The sequence below is a fragment of the Carassius carassius genome, chromosome 35 (genome assembly GCF_963082965.1).
Source record: "Carassius carassius chromosome 35, fCarCar2.1, whole genome shotgun sequence".
NCBI lineage: Eukaryota > Metazoa > Chordata > Actinopteri > Cypriniformes > Cyprinidae > Carassius > Carassius carassius.
Genome location: NC_081789.1, coordinates 12495270 through 12521812, shown reverse-complemented (window position 1 = coordinate 12521812; position 26543 = coordinate 12495270). Strand labels below are relative to the sequence as shown.

Below are 26543 nucleotides of genomic sequence, written 5' to 3'. Positions count from 1 at the left end.
TTAAAAATGTATTATTCATTATTAAGAATTAAATTTAAATAAAACTTGCTTTTATGTCTTTTTTTCTCTAAAACAGAGAACTATTATTTTTTAAATATTTATAATTTAGTTATATTGACATACTTTAGCAACTCAAAATGGTAGGCTACATGATTTTTTTATATAAAGTTTCTTCGCTCACTTAAGTCACTTAAATGTGTCCAACAAGTTATTTCATTTAACAAATTATTATTATTGTAATTTATTTATTTATTTATTTTGTAAAATGCATCTGATTTTGGTATTTGTTTTAGCACTGTAAACCTAAAAGTAGGTTACATTTTCGAACATAATTAGTGCAGACTTTCTTTCTCTGTAATCTATTGTCTGTTTTAAATGTTTAGCACAGTTTCTTTCAGTGGTACTGCAAGCTTGCATCATTTCTTTAGATTACCTTGATTAATCCTACAAAAGCAAGACAAAGCTTCATGTGAACATGTTTTAGAACGATAGAAGTGTGATAATCTAAAGCTTTCATGCATAAAATGTCTGTGGAGTATGGAATGCATTTACTGGCAGGACTGTTTGAATGCCTTAAACAGGTTTGCCTTAAATTACCACCTGAATAGGTGTGTTTGTAGTCCACCCTGCCTGCTGCATTAGAATGGAAATATTTCTGGATGAGGTGAAAATATGTGATAATCATGGAGTGATTGGAGAGACAGATCTGTTTATATGGGAAAGAGGTGTGAATGAGTTGGGAGACGGTGGCAGCAATGTATCTGCCTTTTTGCACTTTACCAATTCACCAGGTTAGACCAAATAAGCAGCTTTATAAAATTTAAAGCACAAACTTTTACAATCATGGTATATCTATCTATATAATTTTTTTTTTTTTTGTACAAACTATTGGCTTATTTCATGCACTTCCCTTATTTATTAGTATTAATTTATTTGTTTATTTTTTGTAACGCAAACAGAAGCTAGTCGTTAGGCTTGTTTTTCTGTGGTGTAGTTTGATTTGCAATAATGGTGATAGATGTTTGTCATCTGCAGAACATCTCTTTAATGGAGATTCAAATGCATATAGCCCATTAGCACTTCATATTAGCGAGCATCTGCCTCAACACGATCCACTTCAAAACAAACAGAAACATAATACGGACAACCTTAAAGACTTTACTCCTCGAACGACACATAAATAGTTTCTTATGATTTGTATTTTTGTTCATAGACATGTACACAGTGAATTTCGACCTCCGTAGCCACAGCTGGCGCTGTTCTTATAGCAGCGCTCATAGCTTCTCTTCATCACGTGATTGTTTTATTGGGCTGTGGCCCCTTTAACTATCCGCTCATGCGGCGTTTTCTCCTTCTGTCCCGCGTGGTAACTTTAGAAAGTCCGCTCTTAAGCGCTCGTGTGTATATGAAGAATTTTTCCCTGTGATAGTTTATATATGTTAGACCGACATCGATAAAGTCTTATGAGATCCCTATGATCCAAATCTGATCTGAACTCTGTCAGCTTGTCTTTTGCCTGTCATCAGCTTTGGTCTTCTGGCCGGTGTAACGTTAGTTCATTTGATAATTTTGAATAAATAACGGTTTAAGGGTGAAAATGATTATGTCAGAGGAGCTCGAGCGCATCCTGGTGCGTCTGTCAGAGCCAGACAACGCTGTTATTCAGCAGGTAAGTTAGATACTTTCATGAAACTGCCATCCTGATATATTCAATTGATTTAATGTTGGTTATTTGAGTAATAAGACGTTTTCAGCTTATAACGTTAGCTGAAAATAAAAGTTTAATTCATACGTGGCTTTTGGGTTAAGTAACATTATTTGCTTTATTGTTTTTAACATAATTTCTGCACCCGTGAATGTAATGTCTCTTATCAGGCCACAGCTGAGCTGAAACAGGCATTTAAAGATCCAGCTATCATCCCTGCTTTGTGTGCGGTTATGACTGGATCCCAGAACCCACAGGTATTGTCATTTATTTCAGTCTTTATGTTTGTTCCCATAGTCCTGTATATTTAAAGCATATAATTCTTACTTCAGGTCCGTCAGTCGGCAGCAGTAATGCTCAGGATGAGAGTCAGAAAACACTGGAAGAAAATCAGTCCAGACCACAGAGAAAGGTTTGGGACTTGTTTACTTAAATAAAGGATAGTTTCCTCTGCTTTTTTGCTGTGTACTTTCTAATTGTGTTTTCATCCCGCTCCCTCAGTCTGAAGGCGGTGGTGCTGCAGGCTTTACAAAATGAAACTGAGTAAGTCTGACTGCATGTTGAACAGTGATAACATAATAATAACATAAACCATGATCATCAGACTGAATGATGATTATTTACATCTCCATTGTACTCCTAATGTAGAATACTATATTCATTAGAGCTACAGTGACTATGGTAATACTAGAGATTACTAATAACCATGGTATAGGCTATGCATTTTGCTTCAGGTTTTAAACATTTTTCTTTTATTTCTGTTTCTCAGACACACAGTTCGCCACTCTCTCTCTCAGCTGTGCGCCGTCCTGGTGAAGCATGAGACCCCAGATCGCTGGCCTGCTCTTCTAGCTCTATTAAACCAGTCTACTAAAAGCAATAACCCACAGGATAGACAGGTAACCATGGTTAACTTGTTACAAGAAATGTCTCAGACACTATCGTGGAATATGTATGGTATGAGATCATTACCATAATCATAAATCATGGTTAAATCAGAAGGTTTTTACATAATAAGAATATAAATAAGAATACCATACTGCCATATCAAAAAAAAAACTTTTTAAACTTTTTAAACATTTTGTCAGTGACTAAAAAGACTCTTATAATATTTATTAATAGTTCATTGATTTTCTAATTAACTGAATTTTAGTTGTAAATTCATTACTATTTACCATTTTTAAAAAATGATTACATTTTTAGTAAATATATTAAATATATACAATTACATAAATTATTATAAGTGTATCAATATAACATTTTAATGTGCATTAATGTATATATCTATTTATTATTATTATTATTATTAGAAAAAATATAAATAAAACAAAACAAAAATATGAATTTAAAGCTCAACAAACAGAATAAACACAATATTAGTAAGTAAAAAGACCCTGTGGTTATGAAGTGAATAAATAGAGATGTTTTTTTTTTTATTATTATTACACTGTTCTCACATATCTACTTTAAATTCTGTTCAGGTGGGTCTTTTATTGCTTAGCAAAGTGGTTGGATCGAACCCGGAGCCCTTTAAGCCCCACTACAAGCAACTTCTCCAGCTGTTTGGGACTGTTCTCCAAGACGTAAACAATCCCACAGCTCTCTACTACTGCATCCTCACTCTTACTGCCATCACGGCTTACACCGGCACAGAGGAGTTGGTCTGTTATGCTTCTTTTGGCTGATTTAGTGTTTAATTTCACAGCCGGCATATTCAAAATGTTGTTTTTCTCTCTTTCAGAACCTGATGCGATCTCTGATCCCCAAACTGCTCATTGCTCTTAAATGCCTCATTACGGCAGACCAGGTGAGGACACTTTGATACAGGCTTGCTGTGTTCATATGCTAATGCTCCAATCACTGTTTTCATTACGTTCCTCAATGGTGTGCTAAGCACTGTGAGTTGCAGCGCTTGATTGATCTATTTGCCTGTATGAGTCTTTATGATTTAAGTGGCTCAATGGCTTTGGCCGTCTTTTTATCGCATAAGTTCTAGTGTGTGTTTTTTATTCTATTAAGGACCAAGCCAGTGAGGCGATGGAAGTTTTTGATGAGCTGATGGAAAGCGAGGTGTCCATTGTTGTCCCACACATTGCTGAGATTGTCCGGTTTTGCCTGGAGGTTTGTTTACACATCTTAATAGTGATCGTGTTGATTTGGAATTATTGTGTAATAAGATTTATTTTGTTTCTTCTAGATCAGTGCAGATGTCTCCCTTAGTGATTCTCTGCGTGTAAAGGCTCTGTCATGTATCGCTGTTCTCATCAGACTTAAAAGCAAGGTAACAGTATTTCCTTGCCTTCTGTTTTTCCTTCTAAAGCACAGAACTGTATTAATGAAATGTGCTTTTTCATTTGTGAAACTAATGATTTGGTTTCACCTTGTTTTATCTGGTTTTATTTTAATTTTTTTAATTTGTGGTGTGCTTTCTTTTTACTTTTTTTTTTTCATTAAAAAACCCCTGTATGCCTGTAAGTTGTGTAAAATCAGTGTAATTAAGTCTAAAATTTATTTATAATTCATTTATTTTAGTTGTAAATAGATTTTTATTAACAATTTAGAATTAATAGAAGACATTGTAGTGTATTATAGTGTTAAGTCAGTATGCTTCTTTTGTGTTAATGCATATGGTTATTTATTACTTTAAAAATAATATTCATCATCTATGAAGAGGTGCTTTTTGAAAAAGTACAAAAGTTTAAACCAGCGGTTCCCAAACTTTTTTCCTGCGCACCCCCTTCTATGTCCCAACCGGGTTGGCGCACCCCCAATCCCCACTTAAAAAAAAACGCAACAAAGCGTTTTATTGCCATATAAAGAGTCATGTTTAATCATGCGCATATAACCAGAACACGCATGACAATAAAAACATATACAAAGTTTCAATATAATGCAACAAAGCTACGCACAAGCTTCCACTTTTAAGAGGACGAGTGACAGACAGGCTCAGTAACAGAAAGCACGGTTATTTTCAGCCGCGTAAAAGAAACATTGCCACGAATTCAAATGCGTCCCACCATGCTGAACACAATTCTTTTTTTTTTCAGTTTTACAATTATTATTATTATTTTTTTACATTAATTTAAACATTTACTTAAAAAACATTAGGCTATAGCTTATATTTCTTATGTTGAATTATTTTGTGTTTCATATATTATTTTCAGACATGAGCAGACCTACTCACATAACATTACGCATTTAACGAACACATACAAGCGCCCACTTTGGCAGAATTCAATTCAAACTTTCAATTCAAACAATTCTTCAACTTAGTTGAAGAAGTTCAGGCAAATGGGAACACCATATATTACGTAGCAATCATCCTTAATTGAAGAAATGTGGCAAAACATCTCTGGAGAGAACCTCATATTAAATTCGCATGTGCTTTCCATATTTGGATCAACATATGCTACATTTGTGAACGCACATTTTCTGCAATGTCGCGTCAAGTAATGCTTCCGTGCGCGTCTTACAGACTGCATCTTAAGCCTATGTTAAACTTTCCGCGGGGAGTCCGCTAGGTAGGCGTGACGTAAACATCGTCATGGGAGAGTGTGTGCGGAGGCTCTGAGAGGACGAACGCGTACCTCCCATTTTTTATGACCGCGCGGACAGGTGCGCATGGTCAGTAGGCTTCAAAAGCACAGTTGCACATGTGGAGGCAGTGTGAAGAAGCCCATTGCTACTCGAACTTGTGCAATCCGCTTGCACTTGGACTTGGACCAAAGTGCGGCCCAGTGGGAAAAAAGGTTGAGAACCACTATAACACAACGGTTATGGAAATTAGAACGACAGTACATTGAATTAAATTGCAATGAAGTTACAAACGATCCACATCATTAAAGAGAATAAGCTCCGAAATAGATAAAATAAATAAAAACGAGGATCAATCTGAAACTTTTCAAGTGCGACAATAAAATTAGCCTACACACGATCCACAACATAATTAAGTTGCAAAGAGCATAGGCTCAAACATAAAATAAAATGAAAGAGTATGCATCTGGAACTTTTCAAGTGCAGCGCAAAAGTCGCTCAGCCTGCAGCGAGAGAGAGATTTCCTCAGGATTTTTTCTTCACTCATTTTCTTTCTCTATTCTCATCTCTGTTGCCTCCAAATCCTCACTCTTTCTTGGCCCCTCTCCTCCTGACTAACAACTTTATCATAAGATGTCCGACTTGACCGTTTCTCTGATTTCAGCCAGTTAAGCATATTTATAATATATATTATGGAATGAATGAAATGAGTTGGCACGCATATTAGCCTGCAGTACATAAAAGAAGAACAGTGCGTAGAAGACAGCATCTGTCTTCAACGTTTCCATCGAAAACTAATAAATTATAGTTTTTTATTTAAAATTAAAGCAATTACAAAGGAAATGTTTACGGTTCATGTTTTTTATTGTATGAAAAAATCCCACTTAAAAAAAACTGACCGCCATTAAATTTTTCCTCCCGCGCACCCCCTGGTGGGTACGTGCACCACACTTTGGGAATCCCTGGTTTAAACCTTTGCATGGTCATCGTACTGTATGTAAACATTTGTCAAAGTAAATCAATAGATTTACAATTTCAGATTTTGTTTTATCTGTTTTTATCTTATTAGATTTTTTTTTATTTCTATTTTAGCATATAAACCTGTCTACCTTTTTAAGTGGCCTAAAATCAGAGCATATCAAATTAGATCTGGAGATTCAGGACTTGCCTTTTTTTGTCTGTGGGGCTCCATAGGCATGCCATCTGAGACTATGCTATTACCATACACAAGATGATTTAAATTATTACTACTAATAAACACTTGTCTTTTTTTATCTTCTGAAGGCTGTATTAAAGCATAAACTCCTACAGCCGATCCTGCAAGTAGTGTTTCCTATCTTGAGCGCAGCGCCCCCTCCTGGAGAAGAGGACCCAGAGGATGATGAAAGTGACACTGATGGTGACAGTGAGAATCCCAAGCACATTGCTATTCAGGTTGGTATCTTCACCTGGTTCACTGCTTTCACTAACTCTCTGTGTACCCATCTCACCCTCTCTCAAACTAATATATGATATGTGTTCCCCTGCAGGTCATTGACACCATGGCTCTTCATATGCCACCTGAAAAACTCTTCAACCAGCTGGTTAGTAAACGAAAACACATTTTATGGATTGGCCATAATAAGAAAATAGACTATAACATTCCAGTGGCCCAATGATGTTTAAATGTATCATGTTTACCTGTCTGTGTTTTTCGGATCCTGCAGTTGCCTTTCACTCAGGCTTGTTTGTCCAGTGAGAATCCATATGAGCGCAAGGGAGGTCTCTTGTGTATGGCTGTGCTGGCCGAGGGCTGTGCAGATCACATCCGCACCAAGTAAGCCTTTCTCTTTAATTTCCAAACTCATGTACAAACAGCCTGTCCAATGCTTTATCCTTGTGTATGTGTGTTTAGGATGTTGTCATCCATGCTTCAGACTGTGTGTCGCAGTCTGTCGGATAATAACCAGGTGGTCCGTAGTGCTGCACTCTTTGCCCTCGGACAGTTTTCCGAACACCTGCAGGTCAGACTGAAATTCAAAGACCTTTTTTTCTCAATATTATGCCTTTTATGATTGTTCAGTAGCATGCTTAAAATTTTTAATTGGTTGATTTGTCTCCTTATAGCCTGATGTCAGTAAATTCCATGCTGAGCTGATGCCACTGTTGCATGGATACTTGTCTGCAGTGAATCAGACCAAAATCGGACACATGACAAAGGCCTTCTATGCCTTGGAGAACTTCTTAGAGAACTTAGGTTAGAATGAAGACACTATTAATGTGTACCTTTTTATTATAAACCCAATGCTTTATCAATATAAATTATTATTTATTTATTGGTTATAATATTTATTGTTTATATAATTGTTGTTGTTTATCATTTATCTTTTCAGCTACCACTCTTTTTTTTGCTACTTTTAAACTTTCCAGGGTTATTATTTAAAAAAACATAACCAACAAACATAGGTTTTTTTTTTTCACTACAGCATTTCTGACTTTTTGGTTGAAGTTATATTACTTAAATAAATAATAGTATATTGTAAAATGGTAATAAAATAACACCGCACTCTTCTCGTGATCAGGTCCAGAAATTGAGCCATATCTGCCCACTCTAATGGAAACCATGTTGTCAGCCCTTAACAGTGCAGAAAACCTTAAGCTCAAAGAGCTTGCTGTCAGTGCAATTGGAGCAATCGGTAACATATTTCTTTCATTAACACTGTATTTTGTAATGTTATAGTTATACTCAGACTTACAAGTCTCTCTTTTTCAGCTAACGCAGCCAAGGAGATGCTAGTGCCTTACTTTCCTCCAATTATTGAGAGTCTGAAGGGATTCCTGACAGACACAAGCGAGGAGATGAGGACTCTGCAGACGCAGGCACTAGGTAAAAACAATGATCCAACATCTTCCACACATCATGCATTTGGAGGCATATAGCCTATTCTAATTTAATAACTTGTCTTTCTCTGTACCTCTTTTGTAGACACACTTTCTGTGTTGGCCCGTACTGTTGGGAAGGAAGTGTTTAGTCCGTTGGCAGCGGAGTGTGTGCAGTTAGGTTTGAACCTCACTGATGCAGTGGATGATCCAGACCTGCGGCGCTGCACGTATGGCCTTACTTATGTATACATATGCAGTGACAACATAAAAAGAGAGGGAGACTGAATAGTTAGGAAAGAGTAATGGAAATATTGTAAAACTTAATTTTGTTGGCTGTATGAAATGGAAGCTCTGTTTCTCTGTTAAGAGCACATGCATGTTTTAAAGATCAACCTCAAAATTCAAATCTATTTTATTTGCTAAACTGTTTTTGTTTCATTTACTACATTATTTGTTTTTATTTCTTTTGTTTTTATTTGGGTTTTGTTTGTTTTCTTAAAGCATGACTTAAATTTAAATTATAATAATCATTGTTGTCAGATTAGTATGCACAATCATGTTTGATGGACCAAACAAATGTTTTATTTATTTGGCTAATTATTTATAGTTAGTTTTTTATTAGTTTTTATTTATTTGTTTTTGTTTTTATTTAGTCTCTGTTTATTTAAGCATGATTTGAGTTTAAATTACGATCATTGTTGTCAGATTCGTTTGCACATGCATGTTTGATGGACCAAACAAAATTGTATTTGTTTGCTTGCTTATTTATTCATAGCTAGATTTTATTTGCATTTTAATTTTATTTGAGTTTAAATTATGATACCATTGTTGTCAGATTACTATCTTTATTACTATTTATATTTATTTATTGCTGTAATTTAACTGGAATTTTTGTCTTTCCCTATTAAAATAGCTTACCTGCATACTAATGCATGAAGTTTTTAAATATTGAAACTGCATTTTAAACCGATTGCATTTCGAATTTCTCTCTCATTCCAGGTATAGCTTATTCTCTGCTGTGTCTGATGTGAGTCCTGAATGTCTGGCCCCTCACCTCACTCCCATCACCACAGTGATGCTTCTGTCACTCAGATCCACAGAGGGTGTGACGGTCAGTGAGGACTTCTCTATTAGATCTTCAGTACTCCACCAAACATTACAAGTATTACAGTATTCTTGTCTACTTTACAGGCTCATTTAGATGAAGATAAACAGTTTGTGCTCCTGGATGATGACGATGCTGATGAAGGTGAAGAGGGCGATGTTAATTTGGATGAAGAGTCTGAGACTGAGGTTGATGATGGAGATGTTGCAGGGTACGTCTCTGTCTCTTTCTTTCATCCTCTCTCTTTCATTTTCTCTTGTAAGAGCACTAATCAGGATTCTGTCCATTCTCTCAGATTCAGTGTGGAAAATGCTTACATAGATGAGAAAGAAGATGCTTGTGATGCTTTGGGAGAGATCGCCTTCAACACAGGGTAATGAGGCATCTTTTAAATATTGGATAAACATTCTTGTGTTTGAGGGTTATGTTAGGTAAATATACGCTACCGTGCAAAAGTCTGGGGTCAGTCAGATTTTCATGTATTTTTTAAAGAAATTAATACTTTTGTTCAGCAAGGATATATTACATTGATCAAAAAGGATGGTAAAGACATTTATTGAGTTACAAAAGATTCCGTCTTAAATAAACGCTGTTGTTTTGAACTTTTTATTCATCAAAGAATCCTGAAAATGTATAATGGTTTCCACTGAGATATTAAGCAGCATGACTGTTTTAAATATTGATAATAATAAGTATAAATGTTTCTGGAGCATCAAATCAGCATATTCGAATGATTTATTAAAGATCATATGACACATGGCTGTTGGAAATTTGGCTTTGCCATCACAGGAAATAACATTACATTTTAAAGTATAATAAAATAGATTTTTAACAGTTATTTAAAATTGTAATATTTCTACTTTAATCAAATAAATGCAGCCTTGGTGAGCATAACAGATTTCTTACAAAAATATTTCCTCTTGCAGACCCTAAACTTTGAACTGATGTAATGCTTTGTTTCTCTTGACTGGTTTGACTGCATTAAAGACAGCGTTCACAACAAGGCACACTATTTTAAGATATAATGTGGGCTCGATTTTAACTTTTTAAATATTATTTGTTAATACACCCCCCCCCCCCCCACACACACACACCTTTGTTGCAAAACACACAGTCTTTACAATCTAGCTGATTTTTGTTCTATTTTTCTCTCTCAGAGTGGCATTCCAGCCTTTCCTGGAGTCCAGCTTCCAGCAGGTGTATGAGCTCCACGAGGTGAGTGACTGGCTCCGTGTGTGGTTTCATGAGTGATTGTGTGTAATGCTGATGTGTTACTGATGTCTGTACTCTTTTGTGAATGGGGATCCATCAGTTCCCACATGAGGATGTGAGGAGAGCTGCCTTTGGTGCCATGGGCCAGTTCTGCCGAGCTCAGCACAAAGTGTGGAAGGAAAACCCAACGGAGGCCAACCACCAGGGTACATTCACACCGACTGTACACAATAGGTCAGGGTGGTATGACAGCATAGCATGTGATAGTAGAGATGTGTCAGCTAGTAGAGATTCTGCTCTGCTGTTTATACCTCAGTGATGCTAAAACTATAGTCTATACTTACAAGGTTGCCAGTTTTAATACCTCAGTTGATTATAACACGATTTTCAGGATTATTTTCATGGATAATTTAAAATTTTCATAAATAATCAATTGTGATTAGAAATTAACAATTAATGAATCAAATAAGTGTTAATTAACTCTATTGTTGTTATTGTCCTCTTCTCCAAAATAAGACTCTAAATCTCATGTTCTTTTAATTATAATTAAAAGAAATACAATACTGCTCAAAAATATGGGGTTAGTAAGATATTTTTTTCACTTAAGACTTGAGTAATGGCTGTTAAAAATTGAGTTTTGCGATCTCTTGAATAAATTAAATTTTAAACCATATTAAAGGGTTAGTTCACCCAGATAGCAAAATTATGTAATTAATAACTTACCCTCATGTTTTTTCAAACCTGTAAGACCTCCATTTATCTTTGGAACACAGTTTAAGATATTTTAGATTTAGTCCGAGAGCTCTCAGTCCCTCCATTGAAACTGTTTGTACGGTATACTGTCCATGTCCAGAAAGGTAAGAAAAACATCATCAAAGTATTCCATGTGACATCAGAGGGTCAGTTAGAATTTTTTGAAGCATCGAAAATACATTTTGGTCCAAAAATAGCAAAAACGACGACTTTATTCAGCATTGTCTTCCCTTCCATGTCTGTTGTGAGAGAGAGTTCAAAACAAAGCAGTCTGGATATCCGGTTCGCGAACGAATCATTCAGTTCACCAAATCGAACTGAATCGTTTTAAACGGTTCGTATCTCTAATACGCATTAATCCACAAATGACTTAAGCTGTTAACTTTTTTAATGTGGCTGACACTCCCTCTGAGTTAAAACAAACCAATATCCCGGAGTAATGCATGCACTCAAACAGTACACTGACTGAACTGCTGTGAAGAGAGAACTGAAGATGAACACTGAGCCGAGCCAGATAAGAAGAATCGAGGAGCTGATGATACTGCGCATGTGTGATTCAGCGTGAAGCAGACCGACACACAGAGCGTCTGAACCGAACTGATTCTTTTGGTGATTGATTCTGAACGGATTCTGTGCTAATGTTATGAGCCCAGGTAAACCGAAGGCTCAATCAAGGGCAATCATCGCAAATGACGCCATTACGCCGAGCGCAAAAGAACCGGTGAACCGTTTTCTTCAACTGGTTTATTGAATCGAACTGTCCGAAAGAACTACTGGTGATCCGAAAACCGATGCAATCAGTTCTTGACTCGTGAACGAGTCAGTCTTTTGTTCATTATCTGGCTCGGCTCAGTGTTCATCTTCAGTTCTCTCTTCACAGTAGTTCAGTCAGTGTACTGTTTGAGTAAATGAATTACTCCGGGATATTGGTTTGTTTGAACTCAGAGGGAGTGTCAGCCACATTAAATAAGTTAACAGCTTAAGTCATTTGTGGATTAATGCATATTGGAGATGCGAACCGTTTAAAACCATTCAGTTCGATTTGGTGAACTGAATGATTCGTTCGCGAACCGGATATCCAGACTGCTTTGTTTTGAACTCTCTCACAACAGACACGGAAGAGAAGACAATGCTGAATAAAGTCGTAGTTTTTGCTATTTTTGGACCAAAATGTATTTTCGATGCTTCAAAAAATTCTAACTGACCCTCTGATGTCACATGGACTACTTTGATGATGTTTTTCTTACCTTTCTGGACATGGACAGTATACAGTTCACACAGCTTCAATGGAGGGACTGAGAGCTCTCGGACTAAATCTAAAGTATCTGAAACTCTGTTCCGAAGATAAACGGAGGTCTTTCGGATTTGGAACAACATGAGGGTGAGTTATTAATGACATAATTTTGCTATCTGGGTGAACTAACCCTTTAACAGATATATACCAACCTGTTTGCAATTTGCTTAGCAGCTACGCATTTTGACCTCAAAGTATGTTGGTATGATTTGTCGCTCAAAACTACGCAAAGATATCTAGTGATCCAGTATTCAAAACAAGCAACCGAAAAAGATGAAGAGGTCAACCAATCAGAGCTTTTTCTTTTTTATTTCTGCGTTTTATTTCTCTCAAAGTAGTTTAGTAACGCTCTTATAGTTTAAAGTTTCAGTTAAAAGCACCTCGCACTCGTGCTGATAAATACTCTGACAGAAATGCTCCGTGTGAGGCTGACGGAGACGCGCTGTTTAATGTGTTTGAGATGTGCTGTTTTCCTTAATGCATAACTTACATTTCACAGGTCTATTCTCCATCTGTAAATGTAAAAATAAACATTGGAAATATTTCCATTTTGCGGTCAGAAGTGCATGAGCTTTTGCTTTGCGATTCTCCGCTAAACTCCACAGACTTCATTTAGAACGAGCGCCGGCACGCATGGAACGACAGAGCTCAATGAAATAGGAGTGGAATAACTCTGACTAAAATATAATATATATAATTTAATGACTGAAATATTTGTAGTTGGATAATAAATGTGACGTATTAAATAGGCCTAGCATAAATAAATAAAAATGAACTAAACTGAGGTTGGCAGGTCTGTTAACATAGAAAAGTTATTTTAAAAGGTAATAATATTTCTCAATATTGCTGTTTTTGCTGTATATACAGTATTTTTCCAACCCCAAGCGTCTGAACAGAAATGGTACCATTCTAATTTTAATAATTATAATATGCCTTTTACTACTATTTAAAGACGTGAGTTCTGGTATTTTTATTGTTTAATTTTTATTTTATGAATTTGCTTTGTTTTATTTGGATACATTTATGTTGTCCAGAATAATTACATTTTACAATTGATAAGTAATGTATAGAAAAAAAAATACAGTGACCATTTCTCCAATAAAATATCTTCTCTTTTTCTCTCTCTGAAATATTTTGGATATATTGTTTGACTGTCATTGACACAAACCAAAGTACATTATTTCATTCCAATGAAACTCTTCCAGAAAAATGTGATGCATTAAGCTAGATAATTTGCATAACGATGCAGTTTATTTTATGAAACATTTAGGAGTTGAATTACCAGAACCAAATAGCTATTTAGTGATAAATTTACTGTTATCATAACAAGGCTTTGCTCAAATCACTCACCTCTATTACATATCCACATCTCTCTGATATTTCATTAGCACTTGTTTATATTCCTATCATTCACTCTGCTTCCTTTTATCTATTCTGTCTCATTAGTGATGTCTCCCAGCAAGAATTCGGTGGAGCTTCATTTGACAAAAAGATTAACCTTAAACCCTGTCTTTACTGATGCAGAACACATTACAGCCCTGTCAGTCAGTCATTCATTCACTCACTCCCTATCGTTTCCTTTCCACTCACTTCTTTAGTTAAATGAGAAGCATTCAGTGTGAATTGTTTTTAATTACTCTGAATCCTTTGATCAACTCCTGCGTATCTCTCTTTATATCTCTCCAGCTCTGCATAAGCTGTTGCAGGTGGTTTTGCCTTGTTTTCTGGAGGCGGTGAGACAGGACCGAGAAAGACAGGTGGTGATGGCCATACTGGAGTCCATGAATGCTGTCATCAAGTCCTGTCAGGGGGAAGCACTGCAGGCTCCAGGGATACTGGCCCAAATAAGTAACGCCATCAAAGATGTACTGAAGAAAAAGGTCAGGATTTAAATTTAAGACCCAGTTTTAGTACCAAGCCCTAAAATTCAATATAATTCATATAATATTTTTTGTCTGGACCAGCTGAGATGACATCATTTTAAATAGTCATTTTGTATTGTGAGAACCAAAAAAAGTATAAGCAAAGGATGTAAAAGGCAGTATAAAGAGAGAATCCACCCAAAAATGAAAATTCTGTCATTTACTCACTCGCCTGTTGTTACAATTCGCTATTAATGTTTCACCTTTGCGCAACACAAAAAAAGGTATTTTGAAAATGATGAAAATGAAAATTGATGGTCCTTGTTGACTTTCATGGTATGTTTTTGTCCTTACAATGGAAGTCGATTTTTTGGTTAACCATATTCATCAAGATATCATCTTGTGTGAAGAAGAAATTCATACAGCTTTTGAGGGTGAGTAAGTGATGACAGTTTTCATTCGTGGATGAACTGTCTCTTTAAAGACTGCATACAGTTATCCTTTTAAGCCAAGCACAAGGCTTATACTGTATCAAGAAAATTGGTATTGAATAATCAAACGCATTCAAGCAGCAGCTTATTCTCACTTCTTCAAGGTGTTATGTAAGTCTGCAGTCATAAGGGGGTGGATGGATGTTTCTTACGCTTGTGATCTTATTTTCTCTCTCTGTCTGGCTCAGACCGTGTGTCAGGATGTAGGTGGGGATGAAGCAGACGATGACGAGCAGCAGGTGTTTAAGATGATTTCACAGTTTTTATGATTTAGTCACAGTTCTATGTCAGCAATGACACAATTAACCTAAAAAGACTGTGACCGATTGGAATAACTGAGCGTTTGTGTCTCAGGCGGAATATGATGCAATGCTGCTGGAGTTTGCCGGTGAAGGGATTCCTGTTTTAGCCGCGGCTCTTCCAGCTGAAACTTTCTACCCTCACCTCAATGACCTGCTGCCCCTCATCATGAGCAAAGCTGTGAGTCTTTCATTCACCGATCACTGATGAAGAAGGCCTATTTAGATCAAGAGCATAATGGCACACAGCATTATACAACTTTCATATTAGAAGTGGTTTCTAACCTGAATTAAGGCAAAACACACTGCATGCTTTAATGCTAGATAAAACCTATTGCTGTAATGTAACCTATAGATGGATTAATAGATAGGCCTATAGATAATTAGATAATTAAACTTTAGTAATGTTTTTGACTTGTTGCCAAGGTGAGTTTTTTTCTTTTCTTCAATATTTAATCTTGTCAAATTGATTTAAATCTGTAGTATCGGTCTAAATTGAAATTGAATTGACAACAGTGGCTATTAATTTGAAATGAAAAATTCCAATGAAAGAACCAAAAATGTATCTTGCATACATTACAGTTCAACTTTATATATTACCACCAAGATATGTTTTGTATGTTTTTGAAGGAATTTTACTTATGATTATCATCTATTTTAATATATTTTGAAATGTAATTTATTTCTTTGATGGTCATCACTCCAGTCTTTCTAATATTCACTCTAAAAACATTCATAAACATTCTAAAATCAGTGTTGAAAACTGCTATGCTGACTAATATTTTTGTGGTTTCTTTTCTAATTCTTCGTTGAATAGAAAGAGCAAAAGAACAGTATTTAAGTTGAGAAAGCAATGGTATATAACATTATAAATGTCACTTTTGATCTGTTTAATGCATCCTTGCTGAATAAAATTAATAATTTCTTAAATCTTATTGACCCCAAAGTTTTCAACTGTAGCATGTTTATGTGTGTTTTTAAATGTTGGATTCATCATCATGTTGTCTTCGATGGTAAAAATCAAAGTCATTTTTAATAAATAAAAATGTGTTGCCATTATTGCCTTGTATTTCATGAGCATTTCCATGGTTACTCTCTGCTGTTTTGTAGAAACCCTCATGCACAGAGGCAGACCGCTCCTTCTCCATTGGTACGATTGGAGAAACCTTGCACTCATTGGTGAGTGTTGCTGGAGGTAGGGCGGTTGCTGGCCGGCTGTCCAATCGGCTGCTGCCAGTGCTTGTGTCTGGAGTAAGGGACAGTGATGCAGAGGTGCGCAATAACAGTGTGTTTGCACTGGGAGCTCTAGCACAGGCTGCTGGACCCGTCGTTGCCTCGTATCCTTTAAAGATCCCTGTGTGTTTGTGAGCCTGTTCTCTGATCTCCTCGACTCTGTGAACCTTAACTCCTGTGCTTCAGTGATTACCCAATGATGCTCTCCCTTTTCTCCAACCTACTTTCTAAAGAATCTGACCTAAGAGTGATTGACAACCTCTGCGCTGCCCTGTGCAGGATGATCATGAGCCACATCGAGGGGGTCCCACTCGAGCAGGTTACTTCTTTCTCCATCTTTAAGGAATGGTTCAAAACAAAAATAAATATTTGCTGGAAATTTACCAACTCTCGGGCCATCCAGGATACAGAGGAGTTTTTTTCTTCTTCTTCACAACACATTTAGAAAATGTGTTTTATATCACTTGCTCACCAATGGATCCTCTGCAGTGAGTGGGTGCAATCAGAAGTAGAGTCTGAACAGCTGATAGAAGCAACACAATAATCCACAAGTAATCCACATATTTCCATGACTAAATTAACATTTTGTAAATTGAAAAGCTATAAGATGCAAAAACTTTAAACCCTCGCTTCTGACCAAAATAAAAAATAAAGCTTCCTCCAGTGAAAAAGAAACACATCACATCACATCAAAATCCAACAACATATGTTTATGCATTTATATTTTTTATTTGAAATCTGTTATGGGCAATACAGGTAAAGCAGCATAACAAATGTACCAACATCAATAACATAAGCAATAACACACACTGTTTAGAGCCGTTTTGCACCGTTATCATTTGTAAATGGTGCTTGATTGGTGCATATTTTTCTCGTGATTCAGACAAAATTACTTTTTTACTAGAGAAAGTAGGGCTGCATGATTAATCGAATGCGATTAATCACGATTGTCATTCGCATTTAGTCAGTAAAGCCGGTTCTGTAATTAGCAGTAAATCTTTATCACCTGCTTTCAGGTGGAACAGCATTTACTACACCGAGCCGTAGTTCTCTGACAAGCTATGCAAAGTTGTGTGTTTATTAGTCATGTTGAATGCAACGTTTATACTGTTAGAAACATCCTGACACAAACCATGCAGCTGTGAGTGGCGTTTAGTTAAATATATAAATGTTGCATGCTTTCCTCTCAATAACAAAGCAAACACGCAGTGAGAAAGCAGCAGTTAAGAAAGCACCTGGTCTAACTCTTTAATTCAGCACTCATGCAAAATCACTTCATGTTTATTTATATAGCAGTTTAAACAATAGATAGCTATAAAGTAAGCAGATTTACAGTATTAAACAAAAAGCGGCTCTCTAGTGTGTTAATGTTTAATTCATGTCACACCAGTTCCACCCTTCATTTGAAGTATATCAGAGCCTTTAGTATCTACACTATTTAATGTACTGTTGGATGTATTGCTTAATATTTAATGTACTGTGTATTTATTAACAATGTTATATCAGGTCATAATACCCATTTTTACCCTTTTCTCTCAGGTCTTTCCTGCTCTCGTGGCTTGTCTCCCTCTGAAAGAGGACATGGAGGAGAACAAAACCATCTACAGCTGCCTGACCTTCCTCTACTCGCACAACCCTGTGCTGGTACAAGCTCATTTTCACTCCCAGCATGCTCCGCTCACAGCACCTTATTTAATGGTGTCCTGTCAATGGATTGACTGTGTTTTATTTCTCACTCCAGGTGGTAAGTCATCTCAAGCCAATAATATCTGCTGCTGCTCATCTGTTGGGCATGAAGGATGTTGATAATGGTAAGAAAGTGTTTATTTGATTGCAATATTTTTATTTTATATTTCAAATGACATTTAATAGTTCATCATTTTTTATATTTGCGTATATTTATTCTTTTTAGAAACACAAAACACCCTTCTCGTGCTGCTCAGAGGTCTAGCACAGCATCACACCAAGGAATTTGAGAGTGCGGTAATGTCTCTTCCTGATGAACAGAGAAACAAAATGACCATGGCTGTCACTCAATCATAGCACCCGCCCTTTATCCTAAGTATCCCGTTCACAAAGCCTTCCACTCTTGTGAAAGCCAGTCAAATTGATAACCGATATTTTATTATATTAGAAATGGGCTGATTCAGTTCCCTCACTGGTGTTCCCAGCTCTCTGTATTGCAGACGTTGAGACTACATTCTCTTAATTTATTGCAGTGTTCACTTGCAGTGCCTTTTGTCACTTTTACTTTATTTTACCGAGTTGTCTTTTCTCATTTATTATTTTTCTGTACGTCTCAATGTATCTTCTGCCATCCCATCTGTATTGAATATTCCATGAAATTCTGGCTTAATATTCAAGTGTGAAGCTTTAAATTGTTCTTGCAGTGAAAGAAATATATTTCTATGAATTGTTCATTGTCGTTCCTGTATTTCTGATAAGAGTGTTTTCTGAAAAGCTATGAATTTGCAAAAACGTATCCAGAATTAGTTTAGGAATCCACAATGTTTCTGAAAAAGCAAATTTTTATTATTATAGAAAAGTGCAGATTTTAAGTACAGGGTTTTATGTTGCAGAATGAGTTTATTTTAACTCTTTATTGCATCATTAATGCACCCTTTTATGCATGAGCAAATGAAACCATGAAAAAACTGTTCAGAAGTTTGGGGTGTGTACCCTTTTATTTTAGGTTTTAAAGGCTGCATTTATAAATAAAAAGAAGTTACTGACCCACAACTATTGAACGTTAGTTTTAGTGAGGAGTAATAAAGATTTATTTCATATGAAGATACATTGTGTGTAGTTTAAAGCTGTCCCTGATGAAATTTATGAATATTCTAAAATACAAAAAAACTGATTGAAACCTCTTTTTGTAGAACATTAGACAAAACTTTAGTTATACTGTCACTTAAAATAAGTAAAACGTATCCTTCAATTACAGCATAGCACAGAATTTAGACTGTTGTGCACCAGTTTTAAACGCCTGAAAGTGTCATCTGAGGTGTTAGATTGCTTTAGCCTAGCTTTCCAACGTCTACCACTCATTCCTCGCTTGGCAAGTCTCGTTTTTCTTCTGTCTTCTGCCATTTGGACTTGGTCTCTGACAGTGTGTCCACAGCCAGAGTCATTTCCACCGGCTGGAGTTCATTTTCAGCTGTGGGGGAGGGAGGGAAACACAAGAATGTTCTTTACCATGTTTAGATAGGAAATTTTATTACTCATCAGATTTCCATGACAAATTCCACACACGAACCCGGAAGACTTTGAGGTTGGAAAAGAGGTATGTTTAGGGAGAGAGTGAACCTCAAACGCTCAACAGACCCACAGGAGAGAGTGCTGAGCGTGCGAATACCAAACACACTTACTCCGCAGCCGTGAGCGTTCTGTTAGCTCACCTCACTGATCTGCAGATGTCATCTGTTAGCTAAATGTCAGGAATGGAGCGTTATATTACTGCAAGCCTTGACACTGTGCCTAATGCGAACTGACCGCCTGAACAAAATGCTGACAGAATTCACTTCAACTGGACTGTAGTAATACCAGTTGTGATTAAGTGTGGAGATGAAGTATTTGTGCAAGGAACATCAGCAACAACAGTATACTGTGAAATCTGTTTGGTTCCATTTAACTGGGTCTTTATGTACATGGTTACTCTTTCTTGATTATTCAGTGTTAATGTTGATTTTTCAGTGTATATTTGGCAGGTTTCATGTGTGCGGAACTTTATTTCTCAAAAACATATTCTAAATTAAACTCTTATCCACATGCCAGAACAAATCAACCTGGGCAGCCAAAAGCCACTGCAGAACACATCATCTCAATAAGCTTTCAACTGCAAAATCCAGAAGTCACTTCTTATTGGGCTGCATATGCAGAAATGTTATTTAACTATTATGTTTATACTATTGAAGTATTTATTAATCATTTTAACTAGCTATGTATTTTTTGTATTTTCAGTTTTCTTTTTTTAACTTAATTTTTAGTAGTTTTGTTTAGTCTTTTTATTGCTATTTTGCTTTATTTTTATTTATTTTTTAATTTTAGTACTTCGTTTAGTTTCAAAATTAATTTAGTTAGCTATTTTGTGCAAATGTAAAAGTGAGGCTCCAAGTTAACACCATTGCTTTACTGAATATAGAATTCAAATATGTATATTATTTTAGATGATTATAATAAGCCTACCTAAGTCTTAGCTTGATATCAACTTTATCAGCTCATTTACTCCCGAATAATGGTCAAATTGAATGTTGTTTGCCATGTCCCCACCTGGCTGTGTGTGTCTCCACGGGATGATGTCCACCCCGCTTCTGCAGAAGGAGCGATCGGTGTGGGACTCGGTGCTGTAGAGGACCTCCTGACACTGACGCTCTCCAGGGTGCTGCGCTTTCACACGCACCTCCAGAACGGTCACCTCCTTCTCCTTCAGCTTCCCAGACTTGCCCTTCACACGGGTGCGCTTGGTGTCCACCCACACCACACGCTCCTTCACTGCTGATCTGGGTACACATGGACATATCAAGACAATAAAGCAATATTTAACCCAAAAATGCATAAATTCATCTGTAAATCTGAACTCACTCTTCGATGCCCAGGTCAGCGAGTGTGGTGTTCAAGAAGGGAAACGCCTGGTCAGGGCTGAGAACTTCAATGGGTAGGTGCACACACATGGGTACCGTCCAGTCCAGCTCTGCTCTTACCATTTTGTGATTGTTTGGGGAGTTTAAGTGGCCTTTACCATTCACCTGTTTCTCCTGGGGCTTGACCCCATGATGGGCCTCTTTGTCCTGGCCTGCCAGCTTAACTGGCAGCTGTCGCTCCTCTTTGTTTTCTTTCCTGTCGTCTAGAATCATTGACTTGATTCCTTTGATTCCTCCCTGGTTGAAATGATAACCCTGATCTCCTCAAGTCAGCTGTTGTTTTCCAAATTTGAGATCCAATTAAAGCAGATGTAGACTCGAGTCTTCTCTCTGTGCTGTTGGATTTAGGTGGTGTGAGACATTGGGGAACGTTCCGAGGTCCAGTGGAGATTTAAATGGTTTGTGTGAATGTGTGTAATGTGGCGCTGACGTGTGAGGTTTATTAGTCTGTCAGAGGCTGACGAATTACAGTATGGACTGGAGTGTTGTTTATATTATTAAATCATCTTTTCCCTCTCCAGTGTTTGTGTATGCAACTTAAGTTTATTCTGTGAACAAACTAACTAGCTCTGTGAGGCTTGCTTAATGCCTCTTTCCCTTCCTGAAATTTTGCACCAAATTTTGTAATAAAAAAAACAATATTGCTTTTAAAGGTAGTACATAACTAACAAGTTGTAGTAAGTAAAGAACTTTGTACAGACTAAATAAATGTGAGGTTTCCCTTCATGAAATGTTGTAAATACTTCAATTGTAAAATAATTAGTTATGATTAATTTAATTATATTATTTAACTAACAAATCCATTGGGGCTTCACTTTATTTACATTTGCACAAACCAGCTAAATTCGTCGGTGGTTCCCTTCATTATTTTAATTTTTTTTGCATCTGATGTGGAAATAAAAATAAAACAAATAATGATTATCTAACTAAAAAAGATCTACCTCAGGTTACTAACATTTGCTCAAATCAACTAATTAAAATTGTGTGGTTTCACTTCATGAAATTTTGCACCAAATATTAACAAACTATGTTGATGCTAATGATTTTGATTAACTAACTAAGACTAACACACAGGAGCCTCGCTTTATTAACATTTGTACAAACCAGCTAACAAAATTTGTGTGTTCCCCTCATATAATGTTGATATAAATGTTATTTTATCTTAACAACATTGATATAAATGTTATCTAACTAAATAAGGTTAGTTAAGGCTTCAATTATTAAAGGGGTCATATGACATTGCTAGAAATAACATGTTGTGTATTTGGTGTAATGCAGTGTGTTAATGCGGTTTAAGGTAAAAACTAAAATTATTAAAATTATTTTCCACCTAATGTACATTATTGTTGCTACTCTATTGCTCCGGCTTTCTGAAACGTGTAGATTTTTACAAAGCTCATTGGTCTGAAAAGCAACGTGTACGCTGATTTGCCAGCTATCCAGTGCGTTGTGATTGGCTGAATACCTCAAGTGTTTTGATGGAAATGCTACGCCCCTTACTGTACTGTGATGCATGTCTGCATTTGTGATCAGAGAAATGACAAACAATAAGCGCTACTCTACACTGCTCAAAACTTGCGTTTGAATCATCAGTGTTTTTCGATATAAAAAATGTACTTACAGGCTGTGAGTCAGAACAGCCAGACTATAGAATAGCCTTTGAACGCAGACCCATTGTAGGCTACTCTGTAGGTTTAGGAAACAGTCCTCCATAAAATTAGTCACACGCGGTGGGCTTGAGGGAGGAACGACCGGCAGATTGGACGAAGAAGTGTCTAGCTGGCTTGTGGTAACCACATGTGAAGACCCCATGCTGGATTCCGCTTCACGGTGAAAGCCAATCCAGCGATCCACAATGTGAAGTTGATGTATTTCCACAGCGACCAGCACTCCACAACATGGCGACGGTAACAACAATACTACAGCGAGAATAAAAGTTACACTTTCTTTCTTTGCATGAACATTTGGGTGGTGTTTTGCAAATCTTTCCACACAGTGACGTAGACACGTGGGTCATGTTTTAAACAAGGTGTTTTAGGAGGGCGTGGACAAGTCTTAACTTTTAGAAAGAATATCTCTTTGGATTTGAGACTTTAGTCTTTGCAATTTTACAGTTCTTCTTTATGCACCAAGAGCTTGTCGCACCCAATATAAAAAAAAAAAATTACTCTACTAAAGCATAAAAATACCATAATATGTTTGCAGATATTTAAGAAACATGCATAGTCAACATAGCCTACTTGTTTCTGAAAAACAATGCTAGTCAGTTATTCTACTTTGAAAATGCTGGAATGTTGGTCTCTGTTTTGGTTTGAAAACCTGCCTGCTGCCAGCTGACCCAACTGTATTTCGGTACCCAGGGTTGTCAGTTAATGGAAAACACAGCATATTTCACTTAATTCATTGTCAAGTGCACTTGTTCTTGTTTGGTGTTGGAAATCTGGCAACCTGCATTTGTGTCAAGTCTGAGGAGGATGGGCCGGGTGAAAAAAACCCTCTCAAATATTTTTAATTTGGACTGCAATACCTAGTTCCACCACTTGATGTCAATCCTACATACAGCACTTTTAAATGGTTAGTTCACCCAAAAATGAAAATTAAGCCATGTCCACACGTACACGGTTGATTTTTTCCTTCTTCTGTTTAAAAAAAAAAAACTCCATCCACATGAAAACACAAATGCACGCATGGCAAACCAGGCAGAGATATAACCTCAACCGTAAAGCCATGTTGGCCAATCAGAATCCTGAAAAAGTTTCAAGTAGGCGGAGATGCAGGCTCTGACGTAAAAAGCCCAAAACTCTGGTTTTGCTGTCTGCATAATAACATTGCAACCAGAGTTTTTGAATATCCTCACCCTGGCAGGAGTTTTCAAAAATGTTCGGTTTCAGTGATCCTGGTGCTGCATTTACATGTGGACCAGAGACTGTGTGGACGAACAACCAAACCACGTATAAATAGCTGCGGTTTTAAAAATAACCGTGTTTTTGTGGACAGTGCCTTAGACTGCATTTTACTCATCCCCGAGGCATCCTAGGTGTGACTTTTTTCTTTAAGGTGAATCCAGTCTGAATTATAATAAAAACTGTCTTTGATCTTTCAAACTCTTTCGTTGCAGTCAGCGGGTGTTGCATTTCTTCAGTGCAAAAGCGATATAAAAAGCGCCCTTCCATAAAAAAAAGTGTCTCACACAGCTCCAGCTCTTTTGTAAGAAACATATCCATATTCAAAACGAATTAATAACTTTAATGTAGTTTGAGGCAGCAGTTGTACATGGAAGCAGCTCCGGGCTGATGATGTATGAGGTCAGCTTTGCGCATGCTCCGGAGTCTCATGAAAACCAACATTACAAGTTTGTTTATAAGTTTCCTTACTTTAGCAAAGGAAAACCAGTCTCCTCTTGGCTTATATTGAAATCCTCCGACATTCTTTATTTACAAATCCTCGTTTTGTACTTAGTGACTGTTGTTTAGTTTTGATTTCTTGGATGCGTTTCCATGTCCGTCACTTCTGAGCAGCGCAAGCTGACCTCATACGTCATTCCCCCAGAACTGCTTCTGTTCAAAACTGTGAGCACAAGCTAGATTCAAGTGATTATTGTGTTTTGAATATGGAAATGTTTCTTTAAAAAACACATCAAATCGCTAGAGGCCTTTGTTTACCGCCCTCCCCACCCCACCACCGCCCTCCCCAACACCCCTTTTTTAAGGAGGGGCGCTTTTTTATTTCACATCTTTTGGACTGAAGCAATGCAACACCCGATGACTGCAACGACAGACCTAGAAAGATCAAAGATAATTTTTAATATAACTCTGACTGGATTCGTCTGAAAGAATAAAGTAATATACGCATAGGATGGCTCGAGGTAAAACAGACTAATTTTCATTTTTGGGTGAACTAACCCTTTAAATGTCACAGCTATTTAAATATACCAATATTCTTACAAATCTTTTCACACCAAATGGGTAAGTGTTAGAGTTATGAAAAGTTTTGAATCATCCTATACTTGAAGCTTGGTAGTTTCCTGTGTCTGGGAGAGATTTAACTCAAGGGATCCTAACCCAACTACATTAAGCATGTAAGCCCCCCCCCCCCCCCCCGGGTGACAGGTGATTACTTGAAATGAGCGATTTACTGTGTGCTTACAGTAAAGTGCCACATTTTAATGCCTTCAGAAAACATGTCACCTCATAACTCTGCATGTTCATGGTCCTGTGGCACGAGTCACAGTGTGGCCTCTGAACCTCTGTTCTCTTTTTCCAGTAATACGCTGTTTGCAACATTCCAGTATGCTGTGCTCACTAAATTCTACAGTAAATATTAATCTAAATTTAAATTTTGTGCTCTTGCCAATAATTAATTACACCCTTTAACGTTTATTCTGATTGTGTGCATAACTGTGATGTTAAATTCTTAATATCTATATGAAGCCATTTATGTCAAAACGTATTGGGATTCCCTTGATCATGAGAAAACCAAATATTAAATGATTTCTCACAGATCATCTAAAATTCCCAGTGTCTGTGCTATGGGGTGGGATGGTGGTTGTCTGAGGACGGTGTGAAGCTGTTGTTGACCGTTCATAGTTTTACCGTGACTCCTCATCTATATGCTAGCTATTGCTTAATCATATTTGTCTGATTTGCATACGTCACTCCTCACATTTTGTAATCGGCGGAGCAGAAAGGTTGGCATGGGTTTTGTTGTGTTCAGTGTGCTGCTCGGGTCCTCTGTCGTTGTTGCCGGCTGGTGTTACATTTGTGATAACTGCTTCACGGCACTAGTTTAACAGCGTGAGGTAAGTCAGGCATGAGATCATGACCTGTGTGAGATCACTGTCAACAAAGTTCAATGCTGCAGTGGTTATGCAGTGTTCCCCTATGGACTAAAACTGATAGGGGTAATTGAACTCATTAACACATCATAACTTGATCTTTTGGTGAAACGACAGATTTCTGTCTGGTCTCCAAACATTCAGTCTGCTTAAACCCTGAACATTATTTACAATCGACTGCAAGTTCACATTCAGATTGTCTCCATCCAATCAACAACAGACAGACAGAATCAAGCACAAAATCTATCTCTACTTTTGTTACATTGTGACTTTAAGGATTTATCTTTACCTTAGATGTGGTAAAGTTGTTTAAATGTACAATATTATTTATACAGTGTAAATACTAGGCAGGTCTGTAGGTCTATAAGAACAGTAATTTGTATGAAGTAATATAAAGCAGTGTATGTAAACCAATTTGACAGTTGAGAAATTCTCATTTTTTACCCCATAGAAAATATATTTTATGTATATATACACAAACAGTAATTGTATTAAATTTTAATGTATTATATTGCAATTGGCATTGAGACAAACTCATTCAGCATATGTATTCCACAACTTGAGCGCAGCTAAAAACTTCATAAACTAAAATATATACATTTCATATTCTGTAAAATTATTATTTTTTCATAACTTGAGAACAGCTAATTGACTTAAATATAAAAAGTAAAAAACATAATATAAAAAGTTAAAAATGAACACATTAACCATCATAAAAA

At 36.7% G+C, this 26543-nt stretch overlaps 2 protein-coding genes across 2 annotated transcripts; one reads left to right on the top strand and one right to left on the bottom strand.

Annotated features, from left to right (window-relative positions):
- Window positions 1-1310: 1310 nt before the first annotated feature.
- On the top strand, window positions 1311-18768 carry ipo4 (importin 4). The gene is made up of 30 exons (XM_059524460.1): window positions 1311-1669; window positions 1876-1962; window positions 2038-2117; window positions 2207-2248; window positions 2475-2604; window positions 3187-3366; window positions 3447-3512; window positions 3725-3826; window positions 3903-3986; window positions 6524-6673; window positions 6769-6822; window positions 6946-7055; window positions 7134-7242; window positions 7346-7475; window positions 7801-7914; window positions 7992-8105; window positions 8205-8328; window positions 9101-9212; window positions 9293-9417; window positions 9502-9579; window positions 10364-10421; window positions 10519-10624; window positions 14152-14345; window positions 15007-15057; window positions 15173-15298; window positions 16228-16454; window positions 16537-16669; window positions 17890-17994; window positions 18092-18161; window positions 18263-18768. Exons 1-30 carry the CDS (start codon window positions 1598-1600, stop codon window positions 18391-18393), a joined length of 3264 nt encoding a protein of 1087 aa, XP_059380443.1. The 5' UTR covers window positions 1311-1597; the 3' UTR covers window positions 18394-18768.
- A 241-nt stretch (window positions 18769-19009) lies between these two features.
- si:ch211-196f5.2 (uncharacterized protein LOC556372 homolog) lies at window positions 19010-21551 on the bottom strand. Its single transcript, XM_059524461.1, has 3 exons — window positions 20932-21551; window positions 20620-20849; window positions 19010-19507 (listed from the first exon to the last, which is right to left on the bottom strand). Exons 1-3 carry the CDS (start codon window positions 21201-21203, stop codon window positions 19395-19397), a joined length of 615 nt encoding a protein of 204 aa, XP_059380444.1. The 5' UTR covers window positions 21204-21551; the 3' UTR covers window positions 19010-19394.
- Window positions 21552-26543: the final 4992 nt, after the last annotated feature.

What these genes read in the sequence shown, in the direction of transcription:
- si:ch211-196f5.2 (XM_059524461.1), bottom strand. Translation starts at nt 21,203, where the DNA reads ATGATTCTAGACGACAGGAAAGAAAACAAAGAGGAGCGACAGCTGCCA. An exon ending in GCTGACCTGGGCATCGAAGA is followed by an intron (nt 20,850 to 20,931) that starts GTGAGTTCAGAT and finishes ATGTGTACCCAG; the next exon opens with ATCAGCAGTGAAGGAGCGTG. An exon ending in GTGGAGACACACACAGCCAG is followed by an intron (nt 19,508 to 20,619) that starts GTGGGGACATGG and finishes CCTCCCCCACAG; the next exon opens with CTGAAAATGAACTCCAGCCG.
- ipo4 (XM_059524460.1), top strand. Translation starts at nt 1,598, where the DNA reads ATGATTATGTCAGAGGAGCTCGAGCGCATCCTGGTGCGTCTGTCAGAG. An exon ending in ACAACGCTGTTATTCAGCAG is followed by an intron (nt 1,670 to 1,875) that starts GTAAGTTAGATA and finishes GTCTCTTATCAG; the next exon opens with GCCACAGCTGAGCTGAAACA. An exon ending in GCTTTACAAAATGAAACTGA is followed by an intron (nt 2,249 to 2,474) that starts GTAAGTCTGACT and finishes TCTGTTTCTCAG; the next exon opens with ACACACAGTTCGCCACTCTC.